The sequence below is a fragment of the Colobus angolensis genome, unplaced genomic scaffold (genome assembly GCF_000951035.1).
Source record: "Colobus angolensis palliatus isolate OR3802 unplaced genomic scaffold, Cang.pa_1.0 Scaffold71, whole genome shotgun sequence".
In the NCBI taxonomy this organism is placed as follows: domain Eukaryota; kingdom Metazoa; phylum Chordata; class Mammalia; order Primates; family Cercopithecidae; genus Colobus; species Colobus angolensis.
The window spans coordinates 9,447,427-9,461,268 of record NW_012120821.1 but is presented as its reverse complement, the minus strand read 5'-3'; the positions used below and the strand labels follow the sequence as shown (position 1 = coordinate 9,461,268).

The 13,842-nt window shown below is 40.4% G+C and overlaps 1 protein-coding gene across 3 annotated transcripts in view; it reads left to right on the top strand.

Moving 5' to 3' along the window:
- Window positions 1–13,842, top strand: part of MRRF (mitochondrial ribosome recycling factor) — a 65,837-nt gene that overhangs the window by 19,924 nt on the left and 32,071 nt on the right. For 2 of the 3 annotated variants that reach the window (XM_011927374.1, XM_011927373.1), the window contains exons 3-5: window positions 1,520–1,675; window positions 6,290–6,408; window positions 13,061–13,152. In XM_011927374.1, coding sequence (XP_011782764.1) covers window positions 1,520–1,675; window positions 6,290–6,408; window positions 13,061–13,152 — 367 coding nt within the window. The remainder of the gene's footprint in view (window positions 1–1,519; window positions 1,676–6,289; window positions 6,409–13,060; window positions 13,153–13,842) is intronic. The other variant, XM_011927375.1, reaches the window with a different exon arrangement.

The following is a 13,842-nucleotide window of genomic DNA, read 5'->3' as shown; positions in this document are numbered from 1 at the left end:
AAGTGCAGTGGTGCGATCTCGGCTCACTGCAACCTCCACCTCCCGAGTTCAAGCGATTCTCCTGCCTCAGCCTCCTGAGTAGCTGGGATTATAGGCACATGCTACCACGCCCGGCTAATTTTTGTATTTTTAGTAAAGATGGGGTTTCACCATGTTGGTCAGGCTTGTCTTGAGCTCCTGACCTCGTGATCCGCCCGCCTCGGCCAGGCAAGGTGCTGGGATTATAGGCGTGAGCCACCATGCCAAGCCCCACATCTTCTGTCAGTTCTGAAAAAAAAAAAAAAACCTAAGCCATTGGTTTCAAATCATAACGGTAACGTGGGCAAATAAATGTTTTAAAAAATCACTCTGTTGCTTACCAGTTGTTTACTTTGGGCAAAACATTCAAATGACTTGTTCCTCTGATTTCTCATCTGTGCAATGAGGGCAATACTAATCTCTATTCTTCCTACCTCAGAGAGCAATCTTGAATAGCAAGGAGGAGAATGTACTTGAAATTGCATTGCAAGTTATAATATGCTACACAAATAGTGCAGGATTGAGCTCACTGTAGATGTTCAACAGAATTTATTGAATGAATCTCAATAAACGTTTGTTGAATGTTTAATGAATAAACTGTAAATATTATTTAAAATTTTATTTTTCTCCTTCCCCATCCCCTATAAAAGAAATGCGAGAATATTTGCATCGCTCACAGAAATCATCTATGTATACACATAAAATGTATATGAAAAATCACTAGGATGATTTAGACATAAAATGAAATTATATTCAGCTCCCAATGCTGTTGATTTTCTAAAATATAAGCCATTGTCTCTACCATTGGTAGTGTTTAATGTCTGTAAACTACTGTTGTTCCTTTTGTCTGTACTCTGTACCAGCCATCAGATATGTGTGTATCCTTGTCTTAGTGTTCATTTTTTAATGAATTAATGTATTTCCTGTCTCTCTAATTAGATTTTGTGGAGATGGGCTAGTAGAAAGTTCATGGGTTTAAAATTAGGCAGATCTGGAACCAGATTTGACTTTTCCATTTCCTGACCTGTGACATTAGGCAAGTAGCTTTGCTTTTCTCATCTTCTGTTTACTTTTCTGAAAAGTAAGGGATTAATTTAGTTATGGATTCCCTGCCATGTGAATAGTGTTCTTTTAGGTGTTTGAATGACTTAATTTGTATCCTTGTAGCAACCTTGCAATATAGATGTTGTTATTCTTTTATAGGTAGGGAACTTGATACTCAGAAAGGTAACTTGCCCAAGGTCATAAAGCTAGTATGCATTATAACCAGACTTTTAACCTGGGGTGTCTGATTATAAAGTCTGTCTCCTCACTAGCTGAGGAGGTGTTTAGCACAGCTGACACTCAGTTAATATAGGCTCTTTTTTAGTGGAGTGATAATGTTTTATAATTTTCTAACACTTGACATTTTTCCCCGTACATAGTAGGCACTTTTTCACCAATTGCTTATTGGCTCTGTTTATGCTGCTGTTGTTTTATTCACTGAATGTTCACTTTTTAGCCAAAGGGAAAGGACACTCCCAAACCAGAGTGAATATTAATGCTGCCTTGGTTGAGGATATAATCAACTTGGAAGAGGTGAATGAAGAAATGAAGTCTGTGATAGAAGCACTCAAGGATAATTTCAATAAGACTCTCAATATAAGGACCTCACCAGGTTAGTGACTGAACCAGTGTTCTGGGGAGGGATGTAATGGAAAGAGCATGGGTTTGGCAGAGTTGAGTTTTAGTTCCAGCTTTACCACTTACTAACTGGTGGCCATGGGCAGTTACTTTAGTTTCCTGGTCCTCTGTTTTCTTGTTTGATTCTTAACTTACAGCTTTGGGGTGAGAGTTAAAATAAATGAGGTAACATATATTATGGTTCTAGCACAGTGCCTGGCGCATAGTTAGCACTACATTTATTTATCCATGCAGCAAATTTTTGTCTACTGTGGAACTAGGCATTGTGCTAATGCATAGTAGTGAACAAAAATAGGTATTGTCTTTGCTATCATGGAATTATACTCTCAAAAAAATGAGATTTTTATTATGTACTATAAACACATCTAGGTAGTATCATAGTAACTGACATCTTTGGTCCAATTTTTCCAATTTGTCCGGTTTGGCAGTTCTTATCCCTTACTGGGAACCAAATGGATACAGACCTGCCCATGTGAGGCATTTCTGTACCCCTGAGCTTGACCAGGAATATTCCGTTTGGGTTAATAACTTCCTGAAAGGGCTTTTCTAAGTGGGAAATGTCAGAACTGTCTAGGCGAACTGTTTGCAGATGTGATGGAGAAGTGAGTTGTCAGCTGATGGTTCAAGCAGGCAGGAAAAATCCAATTGCTGTTAAATTAGCCTTTTGCAAATTGTCATCATCCTAAAGTCAAACCTGGGACCCCCCTCTGAAGGTACCTGTGGGAGCTTGGGCTGCTTGTATTCATGTCTTGATTAGGGTAGTTCATAAGAAAACTAGAAATAGTTCGCTCTTAAGAAAACCAAGTGAAAAATACAGCTCCACTTATAAACACTATCAGAAACATACCGAGTTCAGAGATGAGATCCAGTGTGAAACTAGAAGAGCATTCCCGTCATTTGTCAACCTTTGGGCTGGGGCATTTCTGCCTTTGCTGACAGTAGAGCGTGCCATTCAATCTCTCTCAACTGTTTATTTTAAACTTGCTTATTATTTTAGGTATGAAACTGATAAAGTGCTCTGTCTCCCCTGTGCTTTCTGGCCTGTTAACATTCTGCAGCCGAAACCAGAGAGCGGTTTGAGAGGAGCTCAGGGAGAAATGTGATACTTAAAATTAGCCAGCAAGCTCCACTCTTGTTGAACTTAAAAAGATGATGGGCCTGGAAAGAGGTTGGGAGTGTAATTTGTTAAATGTTAACCTCTGAGAAAATGAGGGGCAGGAATGAGGCTGAGGGAGATTCTCGCTTGGGACAGATTGAGGGAAAAGGATTTGATGCATTGTGTCGATACAGATTTAGGAATGGTAACCACTACAAATGCATTCTGAAAAGTCTGTGTGGGGACTTCTGTGGCAAAGGATCTTATGGCAAATCAGGAAGACTGAATTAAGATCCATTTCAAAAGGCCTCCTGTTGGTATTTCCTCTTTCCTTTCTCTTCAGGATTATGTTTGTATAATGTTCTATATAGAACTTGGGGCCATGAAGAGACTGGATGAAACAGACTAAATTTAGCTAGTCTCTTTTGCCAGATTCTTCCATTTTATCTTTCATTACCCTTTGAACCAACAGGTACCCCCCTACATTTTCCTCTTTCTCACAGCAATTTCTGTCTCCCAGATAACTGACACCTTTTAGCAGTTGTCTAGATACAGGTTTATTTGTTTATTCATTGTTGTTCTCTTCCCTTTCATCCATCCATGCATGCATTCATTTATCATCAAAGCATTATTGAACATGTTTTCTGTGCTGATTAATATGTGCTGTTGATACAGGGAGAAAATATATTGTCCTCACCTTCCAGGAGCCTAGAACTTGATGTGAAGGGTCAAACAAGTAAACCAATATGTATAAAACCATACAGCAAAGCTGAGTGGTGAAGACCAAATGACTTTGGAGTTGGTCAAACCTGGGTTTGAATTCAGGCTCCATTAAGAGCTGTTGTGATCTTGGGCAAGTTACTCTGTATGCCTCAAGTTTTCTTGTCTGTAAGATAGAAATAATAACTATCTCATAGAGTTAATATGATATTGACAGCAAATACATTATAGAAAGCATTTATCATGATGTCTTGCTCATAGGAAGTTTTCAGTAAATATAGAGAATTGTCATTATTATGGAAATGTGCTCGGATGCTGGGGCCTTATAAAAGGGGTTTGTAATCCAGCCTAGGAGGTGAGACAAGATTGCTGAGATTAAATGCCACTGTATCTGACTGTTAAGGAATGAGCAGGATTTATCTGAACAGAGAAGAGTGTTTGCAGTAGAAGGAAAAATATATGCAAGGGTCCTGAAGCAATTCAGAACAGAGTTTAATTAGAGAATATTAGAGTATATTAGAGAGATTAAAACACAGAATGTCAAGAAGTAATAATAGCATTTACTGGGACACAGTTTAAGTGCTTTTCCTATGTTCTGTCATTTAATCTTCATAAAAACCCTATGAAATATAAGTACAGTTTTTTGTTTTTTTTTTGAATCAGAGTCTTATACTGTCTCTCGGGCTGGAGTGCAGTGGCGTGATCTCTGCTCACTGCAACCTTCTTCTCCCGGGTTCAAGTGATTCTCCTGCCTCATCCTCCCAACTCGCTGGGATTACAGGCGCCTGCCACCATGCCCAGCTAATTTTTTGTATTTTTAGTAGAGACGGGGTTTCACTGTGTTGGCCAGGCTGGTCTCAAACTCCTGACCTTGTGATCCGCCCACCTCAGCCTCCCAAAGTGCTGGGATTACAGGCGTTAGCCACTGTGCCCAGCGAGATATAAGTACAATTTTTATGTCCCATTTAGAAATCAGGAAACAGAGGCCAAGAAGGCTGAAGGGATCTACCCACGGTCACACAATCAGAAAGTGGCAGAGTTGGTATTTGAACTCAGGTCATTGGTCTTCAGAGTAACAAAGACTTTTACCATTATACCTCCTGGACTTTTCCAGGTTGAAGCCACTGGTGTCAGCAACCTTCTGTCTCGTGATGACATTGAATCTGGTTGAGTATCTCAAATCAGATCTTTGGGCCATAGTATGGTACTGCATTATCCTAACAACATATTGCCAGGACAACTCCAATTTGTTTATAAGACTCCTTTTCCCCCCATTTCTCTTTGTGTCTCAGAATGAGCCATCCTTGAGTGGTTCCTACTGTGAATGGTAAGGTTTTTCTTCTAGTTCTCATTTGCATAGGAAATAAGGGAGTTTGAATAATGCCTCTTTTCCATCTGTAACTGTAGCTTTATTGCTTGCCTTCTTGCCATTTTTGAAAATTTTTCCCAGGGTTTTCCAGAATTTAGATGCAGATAAAGATTATATCCAGGATAACAGGAAAATGTTAATAGTTTTGTTGTTGTTGTTGTTTTGTTTAATGGGCTAGTTTCTAAAGGGGATCTAAGTACCACAGTGAAGGGTTGTATAAGCAAATGGTTCCAAATCTGGCTGTGTTAGAATCATGTGGTGAACCTAAAAAAAAAATTACAGGCTTCCCCAAATCAGAGGCTCTGGAGCCTCTACAGAATCAGGATCTCTTTGGGGTGGGGCCCAGGAATCTAATTTTCAAAGCTCCCTAGTGATTCTGATGCACAGCTGGATTTGAGTTCCGTTTGTAAGGGAAAGAGCCTTGTTGAAATCAGAATGAAGCACACCTGAGTTTGGGTCTTCGCGTTTGTTTTTCCTTTTGTTACCCCGTGATCTTGGCCTGTTTATTCTTCCCAAGTCTTATTTTCTCATCTATAAAGTGGGAGTAATAATGCAGTGTTACAGGGTCGTTGTAAGGACTAAAAGGGATAATAAGAGGTACCAACTTTAATGTGTATTTTTTGGTGTTTATTGTATACTCCATTGTTTATATTTAGTTAGACTTTTTTAGCTGCAGTCCTCACTCAAATCCTCTAAGGTAGTTATTTTTTGATTGAGTTGGAAACCAAGGCACAGAGAAGATAAGTAAGTCACCCGAGGTTTCATAGCAAGTAAATGGCAGAGTTGCTTGTGAGGGTGATCAGCTGTTTCCAGTTTTAGTTCAAAAAGCCCTGTCACAGAAAATTCTTCAGCTCCAGGCAAACCAGGATGGTTGGCCACCCTAGTTGCTGGTGAGGAATTCCAACCTAGTTCTGTCAACATTTCAAGCTTTTTCTATCACAGAATACTGCTGTTCCTGTGAAAGCCCCTTGTACACTCTTGTCACAATGGTAAGAATCCCTAAATGTTTGTTGAATCTGAATTATTATTATTATTTTGAGATAAGATCTCACTCTGTTGCCCACGGTGGAGTGCAGTAGCCAGTACAGCTTACTGTAACCTCTACCTCTTGGGTTCAAGCAGTCCTCCCACCTCAGCCTCATTGCTGAGTAGCTCGTCTTCCAGGCACACGCCACCATGCCTGCTAATTAAAAAAATATTTTTGTAGAGATGTGGTCTTGCTGTTTGGCCCAGGTTGGTCTCAAACTACTGGCCTCAAGCATTCCTCAAACTTCACCCTCCCAAAGCTCTGGGATAATAGGCATGAGCCACTGCATCCAGCCTGAATTTGAATTAGATAGGGACTTAGATTTGGGGCTACTAAGGTTCTTTGGAATTCTAAAACTGTATAATTTTTCTTCTAGGATCCCTTGACAAGATTGCTGTGGTAACTGCTGATGGGAAACTTGCTTTAAACCAGATTAGCCAGATCTCCATGAAGTCGCCACAGCTGATTTTGGTGAATATGGCCAGCTTCCCAGAGGTAAGGTGGCCTTGCTAAAATCTCTCTCCATGGTCTCTTTTGGAATGGAGGAGACTAGGTCATATCAGGAGGAAGTGTTCCTTCAGCTTAGGATGAAACAAGAGAGAAGACATAATAAACAGAACTTAAGGATAAGGCAAAGCTCTTTTCCCGTTGCCAGATTCCTTTTCTGTTAAACATAAATGCTACAGAGGCTAGGTAAGTTGTTTGAATACCCAAACGGGTCCCGTCTAAGAAAAACAATACTGGAGATGCAGTGATTGGTGTTTGGCCAGCGTGGAAAGGTTCTGGTGACCTGGAGAGCCTGTGCCTTGTCTGAGTGGAATGCCTCTGCCCAGCTCCTGCTGATCATTGCCAGGCAGAATGTAGGCCTGGTAATCAGTGTTACCTGATACTACGATTTTTATTTCTAGAAGAAGCTAGTAACACACATTTTTATGTCACATCTTTATTCTTTAAATATTGATGACTAATTCCATTTTTTTTTTTAAAGACTATGAGGCAAATAAAACCATATTTTAATGGGCCAAATGTGGCCTGAGGGCCACCAATTTGTGACCTCTGCATTAGTATTTGGAGTAGACCCTCCAGGAAGTCCTTTTATACTAAACTGACCATTGCAGAATATTGCATGGAACACAGTGCTTCCATAACTGGAAGGTGGGTTGTATTAGGTCATTGCAGCGTTGAGGCTTTCTGATTTTAAGTATAGTTGAGGAAGGTAATTGGTCTTTTTGTTATTGGTCCACTAGGAATTGGCCTGGATTAGGAGTCCTAGAGTACCTGGAATTGGGTGCCATCTCTACCACCAACTGGCTGTTTGATCTTGGGCAAGTTGCTTCACTCTCTGGGCCTCCATTTCCTCATCTGCTAATATGAGGTGAAGGAATCCTCCTGTTCTTATTGTCTGTTTCAGTAGTTGTATTCCAAAGTCATAGACCAACGTTGAACCTGTTGGATTTGACAAACTAGGCTAGAGATAGGAGAAAGGGAACGCCCTTACTGTGAACACACAGTTTCAAATCAAAGGGCTCTGATAGCTAATGGGCCAGGCACACCTGTGAGGGTGCTGTTACCACACCCCTACTCTGTTCTCCATACTACAACCAGAATGAGTTTTTGAAAAATATATATTGTTTCAGGCATGGTGGCTCATGCCTGTAATCCCAGCACTTTGGGAGGCTAAGGTTAGAGGATCACTTGAAGCCAGGAGTTCAAGACCAGCCTGGGCAACATAGTGAAAGCCTGGCTCTACAAAAATTTCAGAAATAAAAAAATTAGTGAGGTGGGTTGGCCTGTAGTCCTAGCTACTCAGGAGGCTGCAGTGGAGGGATCACCTGAGTCCAGGAGTTTGAGGCTGCAGTGAGCTATGATCATGCCACTGCACTGCAGCCTGGGTGACAGAGCAAGATCTTGTATATTAAATAAATAAGTAAAAATATATATATATAAAAGATTTTGTCATTTGTCATTCCCATGCTTTGCATTTATTGGTGGCTCCCAGCAATCTTTAAGAAAAAGTCCAGAATCCTCACTGTGGTCTAGGTGGCTTTGCTTGATCTGGCCTCTGTCTTTTCAGTTTTGCCAGTCTTGTGCCACTGTCATCCTTGTGCAATGCTTTAGCCACACTGGTCTTTCAGTTCCTCAAACACACCAAACGCTTTGCATCCTTAGAGCCTTTGCATATCCTGTTCCCATTGCATGGAACACTGTTGCATGACTAATTGCTACTTATATTTTGGATCATGGCTTAAATGTCACTTTCTTAGAGAAGCCTTTCCTGACCTCTCCAGTCGGAATTATTCCTCCACACTAGGTTCTCCTATACAGCACAATTCTTTTTGTTTATTGCACTTATTGCTAGTATACATTTGTGTACGCATTTATTTGTCATCTCACTTTTACTAGAGTGTAAACTTGGAATGTAGGAATGTATAATTTGCTCGTGTGTCCAACACCAAACACAGTGCCTGGCACATGGAATCATTTGGTAAATTTTCCTTGAATGGATGAATACCTGTTATTAGGTTGATAAAAGGGAGGCACTCATTCCTGGTGTTACTGAGGAACAGAGAAATTGATGAAAAGGGAGCTGTCAGCTCTTTCTCTTTCTGGCCCCCTCTGAACCACTGAGGCCTCTCCTCCTTGTTCATCTAATCCCATAGGCACTGCGGGCCAATTTAGGGAATAGCCTCCTAATTACACAGCTTGAAGACCTCATCAGGCAGATTGCTTTTTCAGAGCCAGCCACTTCTTTTATTAAATAGCAAATGGCATTCACAGAAGAAGCACCTGATTGGCCACCAGAGCATCTTATGAAGCAGGAGGAGATATTAACAGCTTAATTTTTTCTTAGGAAGTTGGGGTATATCTTCATTTTTCAACTCAGACATCTTTGCCATTTGTTCAAGTTAGAATTCCATGGGTTTTGGAAAAATCCTTACAAGTATATCAGTAGACAGGTTCATTTACAGGGACAGAATGAGGAAGTGTGAGTTACATTGTCTTTTGAATTCCTTTATCTCATCTGTTGTACATACTAAGTAAATAGCTCTAACTAAAAATTTCCTTCCTCCAGCTTAGAAGCTGACCATAGAGTACCCAGGTTCATAACTTTAAAATGCTGAGCTAATCCTCTCTGTGTTTATGTAATTTCTTTCAGTTTCACATACAGTTGGCTTTCTTTCCAAACTCGAGCATTTCCGTGTCATGCTGTAGTGACACGATGCAGATTTACATGCATAATCGTTTTGAATGTATTAAAGACAGAAAACTGTGTTGCATTTGTTTAACATGTGTCCTGCTTGATAAATGATACACATAGTTGCTGCCTTCCATAAACTTGCCTGCAGCTAGAGTTAATGATGGGAAAGAAAAGAAGGGAATAAAAACCACAGCATGATTTGAATAAAACAAGGCAAATGAAAAAAATAAAAAATAAAAAAAACCACACACAACTCTGCAGGCTCCATTATTGCTCTTGTGGAAGGGAGAAAATGAATGTGTATTGATTATCTGCTTTTTCACTAGTCTCTTTCTCATGTTTTGTTCCATGTGATCAGTACAGGTACTCTGCAAAATTAAGCATTATTTATTCATTTTATTGATGAGGAAACTGAGACTCAAAGAAGTAAAATATCTCCACTAGGTTCACACTGTTGTGACAGAGCCAGGATTTGAACATATCTCTGTTGGACATGAAAAAGCCTATGCTCCTTTCACCATTCATTCATTAATTCAGCACATATTTTTTGAGTCCTTACAAGTGATTGGTTTCTATTTGAGGTGCTGGGAATTCACTGATTATTAAGACAGACTATGTGTCTACTTTCTTAGACTTTACTTTACATTGGGATATGAAGAAAATGGAAGGCCAGTAATTGATATGGCACTAGCAGAGTTGACTTGAAGCCAAATTCTCAAGGACTTTTGTTCACCTGTCTACAAAAGTCCTATTTTTGTTGTTGTTGCTGTTACTTAGCACAGGTTAGCTTAGAATAACAAAGGCAGATACTACTAATTGATCACATCACTCTTCTCTGCCTGACTCCCAGATGAGATTTGTGATCTTTCTTAATACACTACTCCAAGCAGTCACAACCAGTTAGTTATGTCATCATTTGAGAGCAACCTGTTTGCCCTGTGATATTGTGGAGCATCCTTTCCTTGAAGACACATAAGAGATGGAAAGTCTATAGGAACATATGCCTCTTAGTCTGAACTAAAGAGTTTTTCAGATGTCATAGGAGAACATGACTAATTCCCTGAGGTTCTGTGTCCTACCATGTCAAAGGAAAAAATATGTAGAATTCAGTAGGTTTCTTCGTAAAATGAAACTCTGAATCACGATTTTTCCGAATATGAAAAGACAACAGAAAAGTTGAAGTATAAAATAAGATTTTGAGCCGTTATATAGATGAGGTAAAGGAAATTAGTTTTTCTAATAGATCTGAACCAAATCACTAATATATTCAATCAACAAGCTTTTACTGAGCACTTACCATGTACCTGGCACTCTAACTTTTACTGGGAAGATGTAAATATTGAGGCATAGTTCCTGCCCAGCTTGGTGTCAGTAGTCAGTGCCCTCGTGCCTATAGGGGAAGGTTGTATGGAAACACTTGGGTCAGCTTGTGAAAGGGAGGTAGTGGTGATGGGGTATTATAGTAATGATTATCAGTCATTCATGAGAAGCTATAGTAGAGGATTGAAAGACTTGAGATTGCATTACCCCTTCATAGTGGAGATTCTCTCTTTATTGTTAGCTTTAGAATCTGTGTTTTTTTTTGTTTTTTCTTTTTTAAGGAAGGTGGCATTTCTTTTGCACAGAAAAATTAATTTTATTTCTTTATTCAGCTCTTTTATTACCTTGATTATAACCTTTATACTGCAAACGTAATTCCAAATTAAATTTGGCTATTTAAGAAAAAATCAGGCCAGGCATGGTGGGTCATGCTTATAATGCCAGCACTCTGGGAGGCTGAGGTGGGCAGATCGCTTGAGCCCAGGAGTTTGAGACCAGCTTAGGCAACATGGTGAGACCCCATCTTTATAAAAAATACAAAAACTAGCCAGGTGTGGTGGTGTGGACCTGTAGTCCCAGCTCTTCTTTCTTTTTTCCCTCCCACAGCTACTTAGGAGGCTGAGGTGGAGGGTCACCTGAGCCTGGGAGGTCAAGGCTGCAGTGAGCCGTGATTATGCCACTGCACTCCAGCCTGAGTGACAGAGTGAGACCCTGTCTCAAAAAAAAAAAAAAAAAAAAAAAGAAAAATCACATCCTTAATGTTATAATTATTGAATGCGTTGAACTTGGGATCTAGAAAAAAGTAAAGGCAGAGCAGCATCATTGGATTAAATCCCTATTCAATCTCCTCTTAACTCTGCCAGTAACTGGAAGTTTGATGGATGGGGGTCCTCAAACCATCTCTCTTGGGCTGTCAGGGAAGACCATATCTACTCTTGGGGGTGTGACCCTATTCTACAAGTTCCTGTTCACATAATGAAGAGACTTGGTTATGTCAGAGATCCCTTCCAGCTCTGATAATCTGTGGCCAGAGGTACTATTTTAAGAATGTACTGCCGGGCGCGGTGGCTCACGCCTGTAATCCCTGCACTTTGGAAGGCCGAGGCGGGTGGATCACGAGGTCAGGAGATCGAGACCATCCTGGCTAACACGGTGAAACCCCGTCTCTACTGAAAATACAAAAAATTAGCCGGGCGTGGTGGTGTGCGCCTGTAGTCCCAGCTACTCGGGGGCTGAGGCAGGAGAATGGCGTGAACCCGGGAGGCGGAGCTTGCAATGAGCCGAGATCGCGCCACTGCACTCCAGCCTGGGCGACAAAGCGAGACTCCGTCTCAAAAAAAAAAGAATGTACTATTTTAGGTAGTGGCCACAGTATGTTATATAAAAATGAAATGAATGAGTTTTGTGGGCAGAGAACCTAGAAAAGTAAAATAGGTGTGTATCAACCCCCATTCATTTAAATTAGAAAGTCTAGGAGGAGGTCAAGTGCAGGAATTGGCCTTTGAATCCAAGTGATGTGGATTGGCTCTGGTCAAGCCTAAAATTCTTTTGAAAATGTCAGAGGCTTTATTTTCATGAATTCCACATTGTCATGCCAATGAAAGGATCTCTCTTACACACTGCTTTCTTGTTATTCTTTAGGATTGCATACCAGGTGTAGTTATAATGTTGCTTGAGTGTGAGGTGAGGTACTTTGGGAAATGAGTGTGCCAGTGTGCCAGCTGGCCCATTAGTGAGCAAACTTTCAGAGAAGCCCCTGAAGGATGTTGGGCAGGATAGCAGTACCTTAGCTACATGAGGACATCAACTCCACCTTGTTTGGGGGTTTTATGCATTCTGACCTTTGTATAATAAATGTATATAATATGTTTATATAACTGCCCTTGCCTGAGTATTACTATGTGCCAGGCACAGAGCAAGATGCATCGCTTATGTTATTTCACTACCTCTCTGAGGTTTAGGTGCCACATGGTCTCAGATGACAAAATATAGGTACAGAGAGGTCAACCATGTGCCCAGGGTCACATGGTTACCAGAACTGGGATTTGAACTGAGATCTTTCTGACTCCAAAGCCCATGCTTTAAGCTAGTATACCACACTACCTTTGCGGGAGCATATACCAGCAGTGATTCATTGTGCATTCCAAAATATGAGTGAGTTTGGTGTGAGTGCAGATGTGAATGAGTTAAATTTATTTACTCATTCCAAATCGGCACTGGTATATTTTGAGTGTAAAATGTCAACTGGATTTTTTTACGTATGAAATCTTTCATCTGTCTTTACACCAAGCTTTGCAGAGAGCAGCCCCCCTCCCTTGAGGATTTATTGTGGTTTTGATCTGTGTTGCCTCAAACCATTGAAATCTTTTCAAAGAAGCAGAGCTGTTTTCTTTTTATTTTTTCTTCTTTCTTTTTGTTCCTCCTGCAGTACAGTGGTACCAGGAGTGGACATAGTTTGCTATTCAGCTTGATCAAAGCACTCTACACCAATGTAACTTCCTGATTTTACTGGTAACAGAACTAAATGTTTCCATGTTCTGCCAAGATGGGTTGCCAGTTATCGACAGAAGGCTTGCATCTGGTAATAATTATTTACTAATTCTGTTTACCTTTTGATCTGGTTTTCAGTGTACAGCTGCAGCTATCAAGGCTATAAGAGAAAGTGGAATGAATCTGAACCCAGAAGTGGAAGGGACGCTAATTCGGGTGCCCATTCCCCAGTAAGTTTGGCTGAAATTCACATATTTTAGTGAAATGGAGTGGTTGTCCTTAGAAGGAAACCAGCAAACACCCTACTATACCATTAGGCCAATAACATACCTTGCCTACACCTTTCACCCTGGCAGACATCTTTTGAGATCACTTTACTGATTCAGAAATACTTATCGAGTGCCTGTTATGTACTAGATGTGAGGTTTGCAACAGTAAGCTTGAGAATTTGTTGTCCTTACATACTTTACATTCTGGTTGGGAAGGTAGGACAAATAAATAAAGTCATTCCAGATAATGAAATGCTATGAGGCAAGAAAAGGCAGTGGGAGCCAATAGAGAGTGACTTGGTAAGGATGATGGTGGCAGGGGCACCTTTAGCCTGAGAAGACTGTTTATGGAGGTAACATTTTTGCTGAGAGCTAAATGATGAGAAAGAACCAGCCTAGGAGAGAGCATTTTGGGCAGCAAGCACAAAGGCTCCAAGTCTGAAAAGACCTTGACACTGGTAGTCTCTAACTTCTATTCTTTGAAGAGCTATTTTTTTTACCTTAGCCCTTGCTAGTTGAAGAATTTTAGGCATGAGAAAGGAATATTGTTAGTTATATAAATATATAGAACTTAATTTTTTTTTTTTTTGAGATGGAGTCTCACTCTGTCACACAGGCTGGAGTGCAGTGGCGTGATCTTGGCTTACTGCA